Raw genomic sequence first — 19,549 nt, forward strand, 5'->3', positions numbered from 1 at the left:
AGGTTGTGAGGCAACAATACACAAAAATGCCAGGGGGGGGTGAATACTTTTGCAAGGCACTGTATATGGGAGATGCATTTTGCAAACAATTAAAAAAGCCTCTCGGACTCTTTCACCTTTGTTTGGTGACAATTTCTGAATGTCTACACCTTTTGCAGTTCTTTTAGTATGGCAGCTTCAGACATGCACAAGTCTCAAAACTGGACAGTAACACTACTAAGTTGTGCTCTATGATGAGCAGAGTTTCACAGCTATAATACATTGAATGAATGAACAGTAATAAATGCAAGTATGCAAAAACACAGCTGTACAGTTATGATGAACAAGTCAAAGACGTAAAAGTATAATAGACAGCATATGCACATAAAAAAATAAAAATAAAGTATATAAAAGCTTTTGGTGTAAGGCAGTGTTTCCTAAACCTATTTCTCATGTCCCACAGTCAGCGTTCTGAAGATAATAATGTGAACAGAAGGTGTAATTTGTGTCTCAATGTATTATACTGTAGCTATAAAATGTAGATTTAACAAAACCGGATCTGTTGGTGAGGCAGGTTTGGAAAACACTGCAGTAAATATTGCCTGAAAACCTGCAGTAACTTAGATCTAGCTTTCATTGATCTGATTTCTGCAAACTGAAATCTGAATAGTTGGGACAAGTTACTTTGCATATTAGTGCCCTTTGATCTCATTTATTCAACAAGCCTGAAAATACAACTTCAATATCCATAATTTGCTTTGGTTAAAGTAGCATTTTCAACAATATAGAAATATGCAAACACTATAGCAATATCTCAGATGTAACTTTTTTAAATGTCATTTTAGGTTATTTACTGACATTATTGTAAATAGGAAATTATCTATGCAAAAATAAATCATTGTTAACACCACACACAAAAAAGGACTTTAAAGGGCCCGAGCAATTATTTTATACCAAGAAATTCTGTTTTATAGGTTGAAACAGATTAAATCAATCATTTTCAGGTAATCGTGTCTGTGTCTTTGTGTGATGACACCATAAGGCAGTTGTACACTTTGACCACATTACTGGAAAAAAAAAAGCCTGAAAAGGAAAAAATAAATAAAAAAAATGGAGCCCAGAGCATACAGTCAGGTATAGATTCAGTGTATCAAGCACTACAGGACCAGTCCAGAAAAACTCATATTTCAATTTTCTTTAAAGATACCAAAGATTTAGAGCTAAAGTTTACTTTTTCTCTCTTAAACCTGAACTCCAGCTTCTGATACACCAAGGGGGCCCAAACAAACTATGCCCTTCACCAACATGCAAGGCCGGAGGATGTGCGGTATAAACTGCATGTAGCTGAGCCTACATACAGCACTGTGTTCCAGATTCAATCCCAGACTTCCCATCTCATACCCGGAAAACCGTAGAGTCTATCTGATCAGCGCTCAGCCATTCAGAGAAAGCCATGTCTTTTAGCAATGAATACAAAGCTTCCTCCGATTGGAGTCAGAGGTGGGCTGATGATGTCACAACCTATGATCCAGCCAATCAGAAGCAGCTTTGTATTCAGTGAATGGCTGAGTACCAGACAGACTGTGTTCCGGGTATGAGACAGGAAGGTCTCGTCTTGAACCCAGAACACGGTGCTGTATGTAGCCTTAGCTACATACAGTTTATTCCGCACATCCAGCAGCCTCACAGGTTAGTGAGGCCCAAATGAACCATGTAGAAACTCTGCAGTTTCTCCTGAAAAGGAGCTGCACCTTTTTTAGCCAGTCTTAGGGGGTGCTGTGCTCTTTGAAATCTCCAGTCCCCTGCCGCCTTTAATTAAAACACCCCCCACCCCCGCTGAGATCTTCTGGTGCTGCAGGGTTAATAAGTTATGAGCAGCCACCCTATTTGTCCTTGTGCTCCATTCATAGAGCCTGTAATATTGGTTCACAAGATTTTTATTGTGGGAATCGATAGTATGGCTTCTATGAGTGGAGAAGGAAGGCAAGAAAGGAAAGACCTAATTGGCACTTTTGAGGAGTGCCTGTGACAAGTGCAGTCAATCATATCCACCCCCAAAGCACCAGAGGCATCCAAGGGGCAGGGGACAGGAGATTACATGCAACACTTTTCATTCAAGTACTGTCACTGGTACAAATAAAAAAAAAAAATAAAGTGACTAAACACACACAAAACTGTGCACAGTATCTCATGAGAAAAATTAAAAAAAAAAATTTAAAAAACTTGTCCTGCGACTTGGGACTTCAAAGTGGCATGACAAGTTATACCCCGTGATTTCCAGTGAGTATCATTCATATCTGTGCGACTTCAAAAGCAGTCCCTGTACTACTCTGGTCCGGCTTTGATGCGAGTTGAGGTCCACAGACCTCAAGTTTACACAGGCATTCCCTGAAATCCCGGCCAAAAATGAGGCTGGGATCACATACACACAGCCATGGTTTCAGTGCGGTTCTGTTCACTGGTTCAGGTGCAACTTTTTACCTGATCCGGACCCAGAATAGCACAGGACCCTTTTTAAAACTGCACTGTGGCAGCCTGGCACGTGTGAACCAGCTCCACCGGTTGTACGAATTGGATGCAGAAAAAACAAAAACGCATCCAATTTGCATATAAATGTGAACCAAGCCTCAGACTTCTTGGATCTCGCAGAGACATCATTGGTCTGTTCCCACATCTGCATACCTGCCATTATCATTATGGGAGGAGGGAGGAGGAATTCCCAACATTTTGAGTTGGCTGTGAATAGAGTCAGGAGCTATGGAAGAGAGATCTCTTTACTGGAAAAAAATAAAAAAATAAAATATGATATAAACTAGGTGGACTTATTCCTCCAGGTTCCAATATATCACTTCTTCGAGGACTAAACTTTTGAACGACATCTGGAATATAGCCAGTTTGCTGAACTATACGAAGTCTCACCTGAGTCCAGTAAAGTGCGCATGGACGCGGAGCTCTGCACTGTATATCTGTAAGCGGACACTCTGTATTTGTATCACTGCCCCTGTGGTTGGGACATACTGCAGAAGAAAGTCAAAGTAAAAAGGGAGGAAGCAAAGAGCGTTGAACAAATAACATGGTAGGTGGTGAGAGGGTTATTTACAAAGACAGTTACCGAGTACAGCGTGTTCTCATGAGCATTTAGACTAGAGCTACACAGGAAAGTAATTTGCTCTGCTAATAACAGTTTGCTGACTGAATTCAATGCAACGCCAATGTGATAACAGTGTACTGCAAACAAGATGACTGCCAACAGGTGGGGAAATTTCGGCTTCAACAATATTTAAAGTGCATCTTTATATATTCTGGGGGGTTTTTTTGCTTTTAATTTAAAGCCCACGGTGTGCGAACACACCCAAGTACTAAGTGGGGCTCCCCTGAAGGGAGACCGCGCGAAAGAGGACGAACCAAGCCACAAGGCCATGTCCTCCTCCTCAGAAGACTTTCAGGGCAGGCCCGAGGACCTACACCCTACTAATCGAAACGCGAACAAAGCGCTTACGACACCCGTCAATCAAAAAACAAAAAGTGACAAACACGACATACATATAGAGGGCGGGAAAAGGGTAAGTGTAAAAAGTGCATCAAGTGCCATTGTGCAATACAATGGCCGGTCTTTCAGCCAGGAATATAACTTCCACTGGTCCTAGCTAAAAGGCCCGGCCCAAGAGGCAGATGTGAAAAGTGATGGTGCAGTGACCTAGGTGCCATAACTCAAAGTGATATTATGGCACCCCTGGACTACCACTCCAGGGGCATACACAACACAGTGCAGCCCATCCCTACCAGGAATACCCTTCCGGCTTTCTCTGGGAAAACCTACTCCCCGCCCCCATAACGTTGGCGCACCCCAGTTTCGAGAGACAGAACCAAAAAAAAAAAAAATCCAGAAAAAAAAAATCCAGAAAAAAATAAATAAAAAGTTATGAATTAATTTCTATTTTAATGAGTGAACTAAGTATTTGACCCCTTCGCAAAACATGGCCTAGTACTTGGTGGCAAAACCCTTGTTGGCAATCACAGAGGTCAGACGTTTCTTGTAGTTGGCCACCAGATTTGCACACATCTCAGGAGGGATTTTATCCCAATCCTCTTTGCAGATCCTTTCCAAGTTAATAAGATTCTGAGGCGGACGTTTGGTAACAAGAACCTTCAGCTTCCTCCACATATTTTCTATAGGATTAAGGTCTGGAGACTGGCTAGGCCACTCTAGGACCTTAAGGTGCTTCTTCTTGAGCTGCTCCTTTGTTGCCTTGTTTGAGGTCATCATGCTGGAATACCCATCCATGACCTATTTCAATGCCCTGGCTGAGGGAAGGAGGTTCTCGCCCAAGATTTGACGGTACATGCCCCTGTCCATCGTCCTTTAATGCGGTGAAGTTGCCCTGTCCCCAAAGCATAATGTTTCCACCTCCATGTTTGAAGGTGTGAATGGTGTTCCTGGAGTCAATGGCAGCATTCCTCCTCCTCCAAAACATGGCGAGTTGGGTTGATGCCAAAGAGCTCAATTTTGGTCTCATCTGACCACAAAACACTTTTACCCAGTTCTCCTCAGAATCATATAGTTGTTCATTAGCAAACTTCAGACAAGCCTGTACCATGTACTTTCTTGAGCAGGGGGACCCTGCGGGCACTGCAGGATTTCAGTCCCTCACAGCATAGCGTGTTACCAATTGCTTTCTTAGTGACTATGGTGCCAGCTGCCTTGAGATCAGAAACGATTCTCCTGTATAGTTCAGAGCTAACTCCTTACTGTCCTCAATCATTGAAACTGCACAAGGTGAGATCTTGCATGGAGCCCCAGACTGAGGGAGATTTACAGTTATTTTGTGTTTCTTCCATCAAATACTTATTTCACTCATTAAAATGCAAATCAAATTTGTAACAGGTTTCTAGATTTTTTTGTTATTCTGTCTCTCAGTGTAGAAATAAACCTACCATTAAAATTATAGACTGATCGTTTGTCAGTAGGCAAACACACAAAAGAAGCAGGGGATCAAATACTTTCTCCCCCCCCCCCCCCCCTCACTGTAGATATACAGTACTTTAATCTTTTACTAAAGGCATTATGGTTCAAGACCACATTTTGCTTTGATCTGTTTCACCGCATGACTTTTACGTTTCCCCCACATTATATCAATTTGACATAACCACACATCTAGAAATTCTGATAGAATGCAAAAAGTGTTTTGTTTCAATACAGCCCTAGCCTTATTAATGGTTATGTACTGTTAACAAATGCCAACTTGGCTATATGTATATATGCGGCAGCAAAGGTGGAAAGCTTGGATGCCTAACACATATGCATCCATGGGGTGGGGGGCAGAAGTTTCGGTGCTGGCAACGTGCTCACTGAGCTTTCAAAAAACAGAGCACAAGCTGTCAGACAGCTTTTGGTCCATAGTAGTGATTGGAAACTGGTGGGACTGGCTCCTGATCATGTGACCACTTTGACAGCCATAGCAGTCATGATCACACAGACTTTCCCGCCCTTGGGTGTACAAGCCCAGTTAAAGAGACACTGGGGTGGGAAGAAAGGGGTTGGAAAAAAACAAAAAAAAAAAACACTAATTTTATTCTGCAGCCACCTGCTTTTCTAAAAAAGATCAAACGTTGATATTTGTGCAACTATTTATCTTGCGCATATTTTCTGGAAAATAAATATGCCAAAATGAGTTTTCGTACAAAAAATAAATACATTTAAAAAAAAAGGCTGCGCCTGTGTAATGGTGAAAAACTAGGATACCCATAATTGTTCACAGGCAATGCTTTAAAAGCCTTTACAAGTTATCAATTTAGCGCTAATCACGACTTATGGCCCCAGAATTAGTACTCCCAATCAGACAGTCATGCGATAACTTATATTTGTGGAATAATTGCTGTTTATCATACATGTGCATGCCCTGCGTGTGTATTTGCTTACAGGTGTGTACACAGGGCGATGGGTACTTTTAAATTGTTTAAAAAAAAAAAAAAAAAAATGTATAATTTATATATATATATATATATATATAAGCTTTGGCTAGTGTGAAGAGGGACTAGAACACCGTTCAGTTTTTGTTGCGTCTGTTGCCCCGGTAAGGAGATTCACCCTCTATTTGTCCTGTGAAATTAAAAGTAAAAAAAATCCCAAATTTTAGGCTGACACCACAACAGTAATAGAGGGAAAAACTTCCAGGATTCCCTCACTTTGGAGGATTTTTTTTTTCTCTAAGGTCTTGCTCACACCTATGCATTTTTCATGCATTTCTGCTGATTTCTCCTGCATGACAATAGATACTAGAGCTGCACAATTAATCGTTAAATTCTTAGATCAAAGGGGTACACTTCTGTGTGAAGAAAACATCTGGGCAGTCTGCCAAGTTTTTAATATGAAACATTGTAACTAAGCTTCCTTCTTAGAGCAAAGGGATAAACTTCTGTGTGTAAAGGAAAAAAATCCAGGCAGTCTGCCAAGTTTATAACATGTAAATGCAGGAAGTTTAACCACTTAAAGTCTAAATCTTTTTCTGACACTTCAAGTTAAAATCAATATTTTTTGCTAGAAAATTACTTGGAACCCCCAAACATTATATATATTTTAGCAGAGACCCTTGGGAATAAAATGGCAATTGCTGCAATATTTTATGTCACACTGTATTTGCCCAGCGGTCTTTGAAACGCAATTTTTTGGGAAAAAATACACTTCAAGGAATAAATAAATAAAAAAACGAAGACGCAGAGAGAATCGTGATCTATCTTTTAAGCAAATAAAATTGTGATTCTCATTTTAGCCATAATGGTGACAAATATACACTGTGATAAATTGGACGTTTGACACAAACTGTAAAAAAAAAAAAAACGGGATGACACAGGTGGTCATCAGTGAGGAGGAACAACAATGACTGATGTTCACAGAAAAGCACTAACCGAATCCTCCAGATAATCAGTGTACAGCTCCACTTCAATAGACTGCTTCTGTTCTGACATACCGGACAGCAATAATGGTAATGTGGTCAGTGTCTCCATTGTCCTCAGGAGAGGAGATTTGTAGCACAGCATTGCCTGCAAAGAAACAGAGTATGATTACTATATGCCAGGCTCAGCACAAGCCCCCATCTGAAGACTTGCGCTTGGAGCTAAAGCTTAAATCTAGGCACAAAAACATTCATTTGCATTCCTCAAAAGTCACAAAGGATTTACAACCACTTTGTGTGCATCAATTGCCTTTGTAAACCAGTTATTACTCTGGGAGGTGACATCACTGTGCTGCACATAGTCTGTGCAGAGAGCGGAGCTGTGGGAGGGATCCAGCAGACTCCACCTGCGATGAACGCGGTGTCAGACCCTGACCACCTTCACCAACGCGTGACAAATGGCTGGTCAAACTCACACTGTCACTGTTGCACAATGACTGACACACTCTCAGCCTGCGCCTGCACAAAGATTTTCCAGCTCGCGAGACCACAATCTAAGTGCTAGCCAACAAGGCGATCGTCCCTAGGTTTGGTTACCTATGCAGTTAATCCTTTATACCACTGGAGGGGCCTAACTTCCGACTCACCTTTTCACAGTGAGGTGAGCCCAAATTTCGATAGGGGACCTGTCAGAACCAGGTACCTGCTCCCCCTTGTCCTCAAAAGGTGCCAAATAAGGCAGAAAGGTGGGGGGGGGGGCGTGGTTGGAGGCACCCCTTTTGCGTGAAAAAAAAAAAAATAATAGATCCGTGGCTTTCATAAAATAGGATTTTTTTTTTTGTCATACTTACCTGTAAACTCCTTTTCTTTGAGTACATCATGGGACACAGTTATGCTAATATTTATTACCTACTGTGTTATACTTCATCTCCAGGTGAATGGACACTAGTAGACCAAAAAAGGTCTTTAGAAAGGAAGTGATCCCCTACTGTATATAACCCCTCCAATACAGGAAGTTTTGTAACAAGTGCTAAACCAAAAAAAATAAAATAAAAAAAAGGGAGGGTAGTAATCTGTGTCCCAGGATATACTCAAAAATAATTTTACAGGCAAGTATGATGAAAAAAAAATAATTTTCTTTTCATACATCGTGATAGAGCTAGGCTATTATTCATTAAATACTGGGACATCCCAGAGCAATAGCATCAAGGGGAGTGAGACACCCTGCTAAAACAATATCAAACCTTATATGACAATACCTTATATGACAGCCCACAGTACACTGCGGCCAAAAGCCAAATCCTCAGAAATCTGACATCTGATTGTACTCAAAGCCAAATCTGAGTTACACAGCTGACTGTAGAAAAGAGAATTCTCACAATCATGTACTTCGGAGGATGCCATTTTTTGGCTTCACACCAAGCAATACAAGTCTTCCAGACCTTATGATAGATCTTCCGAGTGACAGCTTTTCTAGCATTCAGTAGGGTAAACAGCCATGGTCCCGAGATGCCACGGTCCCTGAACGCCCTGTCTTCAATAGCTATGCCGTCAAATTTAGAGACTGTAAATTGGGGTGGATTATAGGACCTTGAGACAGTAGATCGCGGTGACATGGAAGTGTCCATCTCATAATCTCCGGGAACCTGGGCCAGGCTGGCGACATCAGAATGGCTGGAACCCCCTCTCTCCAAATGATGTGCAACAGATGTGGAAGGGGAGGGATCGGAGGGAAAGCATAAACCAAGGAGTACTGGCTCCATGGAACTACCAGAGCATCTGCTCCGATTGCCAGAAGATCTCTTGTTCGGGACAAACTGCTGTAGTTTGTTGTTGAACCTGGATGCCAGTATGTCGAACTCTGGCCATCCCCAACGCTGGCAAATTTCCTGGAACACCCCTAGGTGGAGGGACCATTCCCCTGGACAGATCTGCTGGCGGCTGAGATAATCTGCTTTCCAGTTTTCTACTGTTGGGATATGGACTGCCAATAGACTCGGCACATGTCCCTCTGCCCAGGCTAGTATGTGGTTCACCTCCTTCAAAGCTAAACGACTCTTGGTAAAGCCATGGTGGTTTATATAGGCCACTGCAGTGGGATTGTCGGACTGAACCCTGATAGGACAGTCCTTAAGCTGTACTGTCCGTAATTCCAGGACGTTGATGGTTAGGATTTTTTCTGTCCTTGACCATTTCCCCTGAGCTGTGAGCCCCTCTAGGGTCGCTCCCAGCCTGAGAGACTGGCACCTGTTGTCAGTACTCTCCAAGTTAGCGGGAGGAAGGATTTTCCCTTTCGCAGGTTCTAATCCTGCAACCACCAGTTTAGGTTTAAGCGTGCCCAAGGCGATAAGAACATTGGATAATCCAGGGCTTGTCCTTCTGTTCCAAGTTAACAAGAGGTCTGGTTGTAAAGACTTGGAATGGAACTGGGCATAGGGCCCTGCCTCGAAGGAGGACACCATCCTCCCTAGACTCATACAGACCTAAATGTAGGGTTGTCTAGTGCCTCTTATCTGACACACTTGATCCTTCAGGACACAGATCCTTACGTGTCGAAAAAATACCCTTGCTTGGACCGCATCTAGGATCAGCCCTAAAAATACTTTAGATATTGAGCTGGTCTCACGGTTCACTTCTGATGAGGCTGAAAGACAGATAAGTATAAATACGAATCTTTTACATCGATGGCAGATAGAAAGCCTCCCATTTGGAGTGAGGCTACTACTGAGCGGATAGACTCTCCAAAAGGACTGGATCGGTAGATACTGGTTCAGGGATCTTGGGTCCAAAATGGGCCTTGTGTCCCCGTTTGGTTTTTGAACCGTAAACAGGTTTGAGAAAAACCCAGCACCCCTTTCAGATACAGGAACCTCTACAATCACTCCTTGCTGCACTAAATGATGTAGTGCCTGAAGCAATAAGCCTTTTTGGAGGATCCGAGGGAACACTGGATCTTAGAAACCTCAAAGGGGGAACCCCCTGCAACTTCAGCTTGTAACTGCGGGATATAGTTGAGGTGACCCACTGGTCCTGAACTATTGTTGTCCAAATTTCCGCAAAGTGCAGCAGCCTTCCCCCCCACCCGATGGAGTGGGGGCATGCCCTCAAAAGGAGGGCTTGGTGTTGGGTTTAGAAGAGTTTTGGACCCAGGGCTTTCTCCTGGCCCTGCAGCTTGCCCCTGGCTCTAGTGCCCTATTGGCGGCAGAACTGCCTTGGTGCTGACACACTTGAGGAAGCAGTCCCTGAGATTTTAAACAAGGGACGCCTGGTGCTTTTCTTCACAGGAAGTAGAGAGCTCTTCCCTCCGGAAATCTTTTGGATACATTTGACCAAACGATCACCAAATAAATGTTCCCCATGAAAGGGGAAATCTGCCAAAAAGAAAGCTCAGCTGACCAGTTCTTAAGCCACAAAAATCTGCGCATATATGTACAAACAAGAAACTTGCTGTATTGAATCCTTTAACCACTTCAGCCCGGAAGGATTTACCTTCTTCCTGACCAAGTCATTTTTTTTGCAATACGGCACTGCGTCTCTTTATCTGACAATTGCACGGTCCTTGTCATCCCTGACGTCTTTTTTTTCCCCACAAGTAGAGCTTCCTTTTGGTGGTATTTGATCACCTCTGCAGTTTTTATTTTTTGCGGAGGAAGAAGAAAAGGAAGAAGAAAAAGGAAGAAGAAAAAGGGAAGAAGAAAAGGGAAGAAGAAAAGGAAGGCAATTTTGAAAAAGAAAAAAAAAAACCCATTCACTTTTTGCTAGAATATCCCAAAAATATATATAGTATCTCACAAAAGTGAGTACACCCCTCACGTTTTTTCTAAATATGTTATTATATCTTTTCATGTGACAATGAAGAAAAGACACTTTGCTACAATGTAAAATAGTGAGTGTACAGCTTGTATAATAGTGTAAATTTGCTGCCCCCTCAAAATAACTCACATAGCCATTGTCTAAACCGCTGGCAACAAAAGTAAGTACACCCCTAAGTGAAAATGCCCGAATTGGTCCCAATTAACCATTTTCCCTCACAATGTGACTCAGTGTTACAAGGTCTCAGGTGTGAATGAGGAGCAGGCGTGTTAAATTTGGCGTTATTGCTCTCATACTGGTTCACTGGACGTTCAACATGGCACCTCATGGCAAAAGAACTCTGAGAATCTGAAAATAAATAAATAAGAATTGTTGATCTACATACAGATGGCCTAGGCTATAGAAAGATTGCCAAGACCCTAAAACTGAGCTGAAGCAGGGTGGCCAAGACCATACAGCGGTTTAACAGGACAGGTTCTACTCAGAACAGGCCTCGCCATGGTCAACCAAAAAAGTTTAACGCATGTGCTCAGCGTCATATCCAGAGGTTATATCCAGAGGTTGTCTTTAAGAAATAGATGTATGAGTGCTGCGCCAGCATTGCTGCAGAGGTTGAAGGGGTGGGTGGTCAGCCTGTCAGTGCTCAGACCATACAGCACACACTGAATCAAATTGCTCTGTATGGCTGTCATTCCAGAAGGAAGCCTCTTCTAAAGATGATGCACAAGAAAGCCTGCTAACAGTTTGCTGGTCTCTGATGAGACCAAGAAAAATGTATTTGGTTCCGATGGTGTGGCAGCAACCAGGTGAGGAGTTCAAAGACACAGGTACCTTGCCAAAAAAGTCAAGTATGGTGGTGGTTTCATTGTTGCTGCTAGGGGTGTACTCCTTTTTGTTGCCAGTGGTTTAGACATTACATTTTAGGGGACATATATATATATATATATATATAAATTTATTGGCGGCAGTTTTTTTTTTTTTTTTTAACATGGCAGTGACATTGCGGAGGACAGATCGGACACTTCTGACACCATTTTGGGACCATTGACATTTATACAGCGATCAGTGCTATAAAAATGCACAGATTACTGTGTAAATGTTACTGGCACGGAAAGGGTATAACCATTAGGGGTCATTCAAGGGGTTAAGTGTATTCCCTCAGCGTGTTCGAACTGTAGGGGGGGGGGGTGGAATTGGGCTCACTAGAACATGGACAGAGATCCCTGGGAGCAGTGCATTCCTGTCATGTTAAGCAGTACAGGAAAATGCCTTGTTTACATCTCCCCATTCTTAAAAATTGTGAGAAAAACATCAGTGCACAATGGTATTTATATCTTTTGAGAGTTAACGTCCATGCAGAAGCATAAGGTTTTTTACCAAGGATAAAAAAGAAGAAAAGTTTTCTTGGCAAACTAATTCCACACTTTGGAATCTGATTGCTACATGTATGTGGAGATTTCAGTGACAATTTGTGCTTAGCCTGGAAGCACGTCATAGGTGGTGGTGACTATCGAACCATCATTTCTTTATTCATTCATAGATGAAGGATGCCTTTATGTTGATGTTTTAAATTTATATTTTTACTCACTATTTTTCTGTCACAATTTATTTGCATATTTCTATATATGTATATGCTAGGGGGCACTGTGCATTACAAAAGGTTGATAATAGCGCACCATTATCACACAGCTCATCACCCAATAAGTGTCAGATCACTTTTTGAATGGTTGCAGCCAATGTCATTTAGTATTTTTTTTAAATCATATCAGCGCTTTAGTATTTTTATCACATCTCTCCGTTCTGCCTCTCCGTGCCATGATCACAGGCCACCAACGGGCATACAGTCCACAGGACCCACGGGCACGCGTCTACTATCCGCCCATGACGGAGTGAGGTAAAGGTACTTCATTTTGTGCACCCATGCCACTTTGCTGACGTATATCGGCGTGAGCCGGTCGGCAAGTGGTTAAAAGGCCTCAACAGCAAAACACAGCGCTCAAGGAATATCTGTCTTATTTTCAGCCAGATCATCCTCCCGGTTATGCCTGTCCGGCTGTCTGACCTGATCCTTTACAGACTGACCGATACCAATTGCTGGAACAGCTGGCAGAATAGCTGAATTGGCCAAAAAAAAAGGAAGCCTTTTAGTAATGACTCCAATTTCTTGTCAATGGGGTCTTTCAAGCCCTGTGCGTTATCTACGGGACAAGTTAAGTTCTTGTTTAAGGAAGAGACTGCTGCATCTATGGCTGGCATGCTCCACTTCTTAAGGATCTTTTAATCCATGCGATATAAAAAGGGAAAACCTCTTCAGGAGGAACAAAAAAACTAATCAGGATGTTCCCAATCAACATACACCGCCTGTTCCAACAGAGGGTGTAAGGGTAAAGCCTGTGCAGCCTTAAGAGGCCTCAGGGGCCCCAGAGGGGCTCAGTAATCTCTGTAAGAGGCAACTTAAAGGCAGAACGAACCATCTCAGTAAGACTGGATCAAAAGCATCTGCGACAGAGGCAGACATCAACTGCATATCTTGCTGTCCAGATTGCTCAGAGGCAGACTTATCCGCCAGGCCCTCCACAGAATCCTGAGCTTTTAGCTCTTCCCCCATCCTCAACAAATTCATGCTCCAAACTAGGAGGCTCCAGGGGAGGGGAATCTGTCACGCTTCTTGCCTCCCTGCGGGATGGATGCAATCATGTGCTCTAACCCGGCTAGGGCCGAGGACACTGCATCCTTGGAGATAAAGGGTGAAGCAGCAGCGCTGACTACGCACGATACCAGATAGGCACAGCGGCTCAGATTGCCCGGAAGCCTCTGGCCTTTCAGGGGATAAAACACCAGGGGTACAACTAGGTTCATCAGGAACTACTGATGACATAGGAGTGCCCCTCCTTGTAGTGTTAGTTCCGCTCCTCTCTTTTTGAAGACATTTACAAGTCAGAAAAAGGGTACCTGGGTGTAGTATTAACACACCTCAGAAGGGAGACCCTTTAATGGGGGCTCACCAAGCCCTTACGCAACAATCCTGCTAAGCACCTTTAGCCTGCCAAGCAACACCTAGTGACTCACGTGACCTGGGTAAGGAGGAGAAATGAACTGCTGCAAATACCTGGTTCCGGGCCTGCCGTGTCCCACAGCTGCCTTCTAGAAGCACTGCATGGCATACACAGCTTAAATAAGCCGTCTGTGCATTGGAATGTTCTGTGCATGCGTGCGCACGTGCATGGTCCCGGCAAACTGACGTGATTGAATTAGCTTATGACGCATATCTTTGTGCGCTCAAATTAAGACTACAGCGCATGTGTGGCAAAGCCACGTGCGCCATGGCCGCCCAACTGCTGAGCACAGCGGCCCTTTTGCGAACAAAGGCAAAATGGCACACCATTGTACCATCATACTGGTAGAAAACAGCCAGACAAGCAAAAAAGCTAAACTTTGCAAACACCCACAGCTATCTCAAAAACTCCCCCATATGGTCACCGCACACAGGTGTGCAGACTCTAGCTAGCTTAACTGTTACAATCACTGGGACACCCTACAATAAGTAAATAAAAGGGGTTTCCTTTACCCGCCCAGGCCAGCTTAGAAACTGAGAGCCCAATCTTCATTTATCACTGTGGGTTTGTCACTTGAGGACCTTCATGGACTGGATACCCTTTTCATGTTTTAGGGTCCACTCCCTTGGACCTGTAGAGCACCCTGCAGGAATGCCCTCACGCTGAGCGTACCATTTATCTAAGCATATAGAGCCTGTGTCAAATGGGTCTGATCAGTCAATCCCGATTCATTTAAGAACCGTTTGTGGGACTAGAGACCTGGAGCTCAGAGAGCTCAAACGTGTCATCCACCTTGCAGACACTGGTAAACAAAAATAAGGTACTTCCTGAATGTGAGGAGTTATATAGGGGATCACTTCCTGTCTAAAGACCTTTGGTCTACCTGTGTCCATTCACCTGGAGATGAAGTATAACCCAGTAGGTAATGAATATTAGCCTAACTCTGATGTATGAAAAATAAAGCTGAGTTTCTTTGATGGAAAAAGGGAGCGCTCTAAACTACTGATGCAGGCTCTCATTTCTGGTCCCTGAGAAGGGTGTGAACAAATGATCTGACCACTCAGGTCTGAGGAGTGGCCAGTGGTAGGTCAGTGTTTATGTTCAAGAAGCTGCCACTCACAGCGTTTTATACATATATCAATATATTGAAATACCTACAGGTTGCATTCTGGTAACTTGCATATTACCGTTAAAGCGGAGGTCCACCCTAAAGGGGACCTTCCGCTCATTGGAATCCTCCCCCCCTCCGGCACCACAATTGGCACCTTTCAGGGGGGAGGGGGTGCAGGTACCTGTATAGTACAGGTATCTGCACCCACTTCCGGCATCGCTATCTGCGGAAAGGGGCGTAGATTCTGCAGAGTCTACGCCCCTTTCCGAAAGTCCCCCGCTGCCTGCTGGGAAACACACGGATCCCAGAGACAGCGGGACCATCCTTATTGCGCAGCGTGACTCGCGCATGCGCAGTAGGGAACCGGGAAATGAAGCCGAAAGGCTCCACTTCCTGATTCCCATACCCAAGATGGCGGCGGCAGCACCTGAGAGACGATCGAGAGATCGGCTTCGGGTGCCGACATCACGGGCGCGATGGGCGGGTAAGTGTCACTATTTTAAAAGTCAGCAGCTGCAGTATTTGTAGCTGCTGGCTTTTAAAAAAAAAATAATAATTTTTTTTAAAAACGGCGGAACTCCCAGCGGACTCCCGCTTTAAGCATGAAATTACCGTTTGAATGTCTACGTAAAGCATAGTGAGTGTACAGCTTATACAAGTCTAAATTTGCTGTCCCCTTAAAATAACTCAACACACCCATTAATGTCTAAACCACTGTCAACAAAAGCGAGTACACCCTCAAGTGAAAATGTGCAAATTGGGACCAAAGGGTCAATATTTTGTGTGGCCACCATTTTCCAGCACTGCCTTAACCCTCTTGGGCATGGAGTTCACCAGAGCTTCACAGGTTGCCACTGGAGTCCTCATCCACTCCTCCATGACATCACGGAGCTAGTGGATGTTAGAGACCTTGCGCTCCTCTACCTTCCATTTGAGGATGCCCCAGACACAATAGGGTTTAGGTCTGGAGACATGCTTGGTCAGTCCATCACCTTTATCCTCAGATTCTTTAGCAAGGTGTGCTTTGGGCTGTTATGTTGGAATACTGCCCTGCGACCCAGTCTACGCAGGGAGGGGATCATGCTCTGCTTCATTATGTCATAGTACATGTTGGCATTCATGGTTCCCTCAATAAACTGTAGCTTCCCAGTGCCAGCAGCACTCATGCAGCCCAAATCATGATGTTCCCACCACCATGCTCGACTGTAGGCAAGATGAACTATTTTCATATTACTGGGTTTAGTGTCATTTTAATGAAAAGGCCATTTTTTGCGACACAGCACTGCATCGCTTTAACTGGCAATTGCACGCAACGCTGTAAAAAAACAAAATTGACATCCCTTTATCCCACAAATAGAGCCTTCTTTTGGTGGTATTTGATCACCTGTGGTTTTTGAAAAAAATTGACAATTTTGAAAAACACAATTTGTTTTACTTTCTTCTATAAAACAAAACAAAAAAAACACCTTAGTTAGACTTACCGGTAACTGTATTTCTAAGAGTCTTTCAGGACAGCACCTGGAGAGCGCAGCTCCACCCACTTTCCCAGGAAACACTGCAGTCAGTTTTTCTTTAAAGACCGGATGCTTCCACCATAGCCTCAGTTGTTCGTAGAGTACCTCCAGCAACACTACATTTTATAATACAATTAGGGTGGGTCATCGGCGCTGTCCTGAAAGACTTGTAGAAATACCGTTACTGGCAAGTCTAAGGTTTTCTCCCTCCGTCTTTCAGGACAGCACCTGGAGATAAGAGAGTACTTACTCTAGGGTGGGACCACTGCCTGCAGGACCTTCCTGCCGAACGATTGTTCCGATGCTAACAGCAAGTCCAATCTGTAGTGGCGGGTGAAGGTGGAGAAACTTGTCCACGTGGCCGCTTTACAGATCTGACCCGGAGAAGCCCCTGCTCTTTCCGCCCAGGGCGTTGCTACTGCCCTTGTTGAATGGGCCACTATCCCTGTGGGAGGATCTGCCCTTGAAGCTCTGTAAGCTTCACTGATGGCCGATCGCAGCCATCTACCTATAGTGTTTTTGGAAGCACTATACCCTTTACGTTAGGGATATGCAATTAGCGGACCTCCAGCTGTTGCAGAACTACAAATCCCATGAGGCATAGCAAGACTGACAGCCACAAGCATGACACCCAAAGGCAGAGGCATGATGGGACTTGTAGTTTTGCAACAGCTGGAGGTCCACTAATTGCAGATACCTGCTTTACGTGGTCCTGAAAACAGAATAAAGAGCGAATTTGAACTTCTAAATTCTCTTGCGATTTCTAGATGGTGTAGTAAACACCTTCTCACGCCCAGGCTATGGGAAGACTTCTCCTTAGAGCTGGATGGTGTAGGGCAAAAGGTAGAGAATTATTTCTTGTGTCCTATGAAATTCTGTCGGAACTTTTGGCAGGAAACTCGGGTCAGTTTTCAGCACTACCCGGTCTGGAAATATATAACAGAAAGGTTCTACTATAGATAGGGCTTGCAACTCGCTTACCCTTCTAGCTGAAGTAACTGCCACTAAAAAAGGCTAGTTTTAGCGACCATAATTTGATTGTCGCTTCCTCTGGAGGTTCAAAAGGTTTTTTGGTCAAACCTTGTAGAACCAAAAGATAGATTCCATTTTGGAAAAAAATTAAAAGGCATTGGCCTTTGCCCTGAACAATGCCTTACAAATCTAATAAGCGGCTCCGGAGATGGTTGTCTTTCCAGGAAAACCGATAAAGCAGCCCCTTGGACCTTCAGGGTACTAGTCGCCAACCCCATCTCCATTCCCTCATGGAAAAATTCTAAAACCGAAGGGATTTCCATGGTGAAAACTTTTTTTGTTGTTGTTGTGCACCAGGAATTAAAGCGTTTCCACTTTTAAAATAAATTGCCCCAGTAACCTTTTTTCAGCTACTTAAAAAGGTTGAAACCAGTTTGTCTGACAAGCCTTTTCTTTTTACGATCGGCTTCTTAGTAACCACCGTTAGTCTAAGGTATTCTACGTTTGGATGTTGAAGGGGTCCCTGGGTTAGGAGATCTCTCCCGAGAGGAAGAACTCAGTGAGGCTCCACCGCCATCCTCTGAACAGTTGAGAACCAAAAAGGAGCCACTAGAATAATACTCGTGGCCTCTTTCTGTAGTATCTTCTTTAATACCAAGGGTATCAACTAAAAAGGGGGGGGGGGGGGCATAGCACAAGTGGAAGTTCCACGGTTGTGCTAGTGCATCTAATCTTCTAGCTTGATCTTGTCTGTTTAGTGAAAAATAGGTCTTCACTTTTGCATTGCTCTGGGATAAGAACAAATCGACTTGAGGAGCTCCCCACCTTTCGCTTAGCCCTTGGAATACCTCTGAGTTTAGGCTCCATTCTGATTCCAATATCCTTTCTTTGCTCAGAAAGTCTGCTACTGTATTCAGATCTCGTTTTAGGTGCACCGCTGTTAGGGACCTCAAGTTGTCTTCTGCCCAGGACAGGATCTGAAGGGCCGAGGATAGCAACACCCTGCTCCTCGTGCCTCCTTGCCTTGTTATATAGGCCACTGCTGTGGCGTTGTCCAACAACACCTGGACATGTTGACCCTGGACCATTTTCTCAAAGGCCCATAGTCCTAGGAGAATAGCCCTTAGTTCCCTCCAATTGGATGATCTCCTGGCTTCCCTGTTTGTCCAATTTCCCTGAGCCATCTGTCCTTCCAGGTGGGCACCCCAACCCCAGGAACTTGCATCTGTTATCAATCTCCTCCCTGTGGGGAAAGACCAGAGCAGGCCCCTGTCCAGATTTGAGCGGCTCCTCCACCACCAGAGCTTCCTCTGAACTCAAGGGGGCATTCTGATAAACTTTTCCGGGGATTCTCCATAGGACCAATTTCTTAAAATTGCCTGCTGGAGATCCCTTGCATGGAGACGTGCCCATTCTACTGCTGGCATTTATGCCGTGAGGAGACCCAATACTGACATAGCCACCCTGATAGAAATTGGTAGGTTTGTCTGGGTCTTTCACGGCATCTTGAACCTTCTCCATCTTTTCCTCCGAGATAAAGATTCTCTCCTGTATGGAATCGATGGTATACCCGAGGAATTTTATTGACTGAGATGAAGTCATGTTCGACTTCTCCATGTTTATTATCCAGCCTAGACCTTCCAGGTGTCTTTGTCCCTACCAGATCCTTCTCTAACAGATCCCTTGTTTTGGCAAATATTAGGTCGTCTAAATATGGGACAATCGATATACCCTTCACTCTGAGGGGTGCTAAGGCCTCTGCTACAATCTTTGTAAATATCCTCGGGGAGGAGGACAGCCCGAAAGGAAGAGCTCTGAACTGAAGGTGTAGAATTGAGCTTCCCATCTTGACCGCAAACTTTAGGTGTTTTTGCGATGCTGGGGCTATAGGTACACAGAGATACGCATCTCTCAAGTCTATGGACGCCATAAAAACGGCTTGGGGTCAAGAGACCCTTTACTGAAAAAATTGCATCCATTCTGAATTTCTTGTACCTGATTGATCTGTTTAGCATCTTCAGGTTCAGAATCAATCTGAATTTGCCTGAAGGCTTTTTATACAAGAAATATGTGCGAATAGCATCCCTGTCCTTTGGGGGGGAACATTTATGATCACCCTCTGTTGAATCAATTCTTGCAAGATCGAAGTCATGGCCATAGATTTCGCTAGGTCTCTGGGAGCCTGAGTGACAAAAAACAAACAGGTGGGGT

General features: G+C 44.0%; 1 protein-coding gene across 2 annotated transcripts in view; it reads right to left on the reverse strand.

Annotated features, from left to right (window-relative positions):
• The window catches only part of BSCL2 (BSCL2 lipid droplet biogenesis associated, seipin), a 78,496-nt gene that overhangs the window by 15,168 nt on the left and 43,779 nt on the right, over positions 1–19,549 (reverse strand). For both annotated transcript variants that reach the window (XM_077455813.1, XM_077455812.1), the window contains exons 5-6: positions 6,886–7,020; positions 2,899–2,996 (exon numbers count right to left, since the gene is read on the reverse strand). In XM_077455813.1, coding sequence (XP_077311939.1) covers positions 2,899–2,996; positions 6,886–7,020 — 233 coding nt within the window. The remainder of the gene's footprint in view (positions 1–2,898; positions 2,997–6,885; positions 7,021–19,549) is intronic.

Source organism: Lithobates pipiens, unplaced genomic scaffold, assembly GCF_037356315.1.
Source record: "Lithobates pipiens isolate NorthernLeopardFrog02 unplaced genomic scaffold, aLitPip1_a1.2 Scaffold_10, whole genome shotgun sequence".
NCBI lineage: Eukaryota > Metazoa > Chordata > Amphibia > Anura > Ranidae > Lithobates > Lithobates pipiens.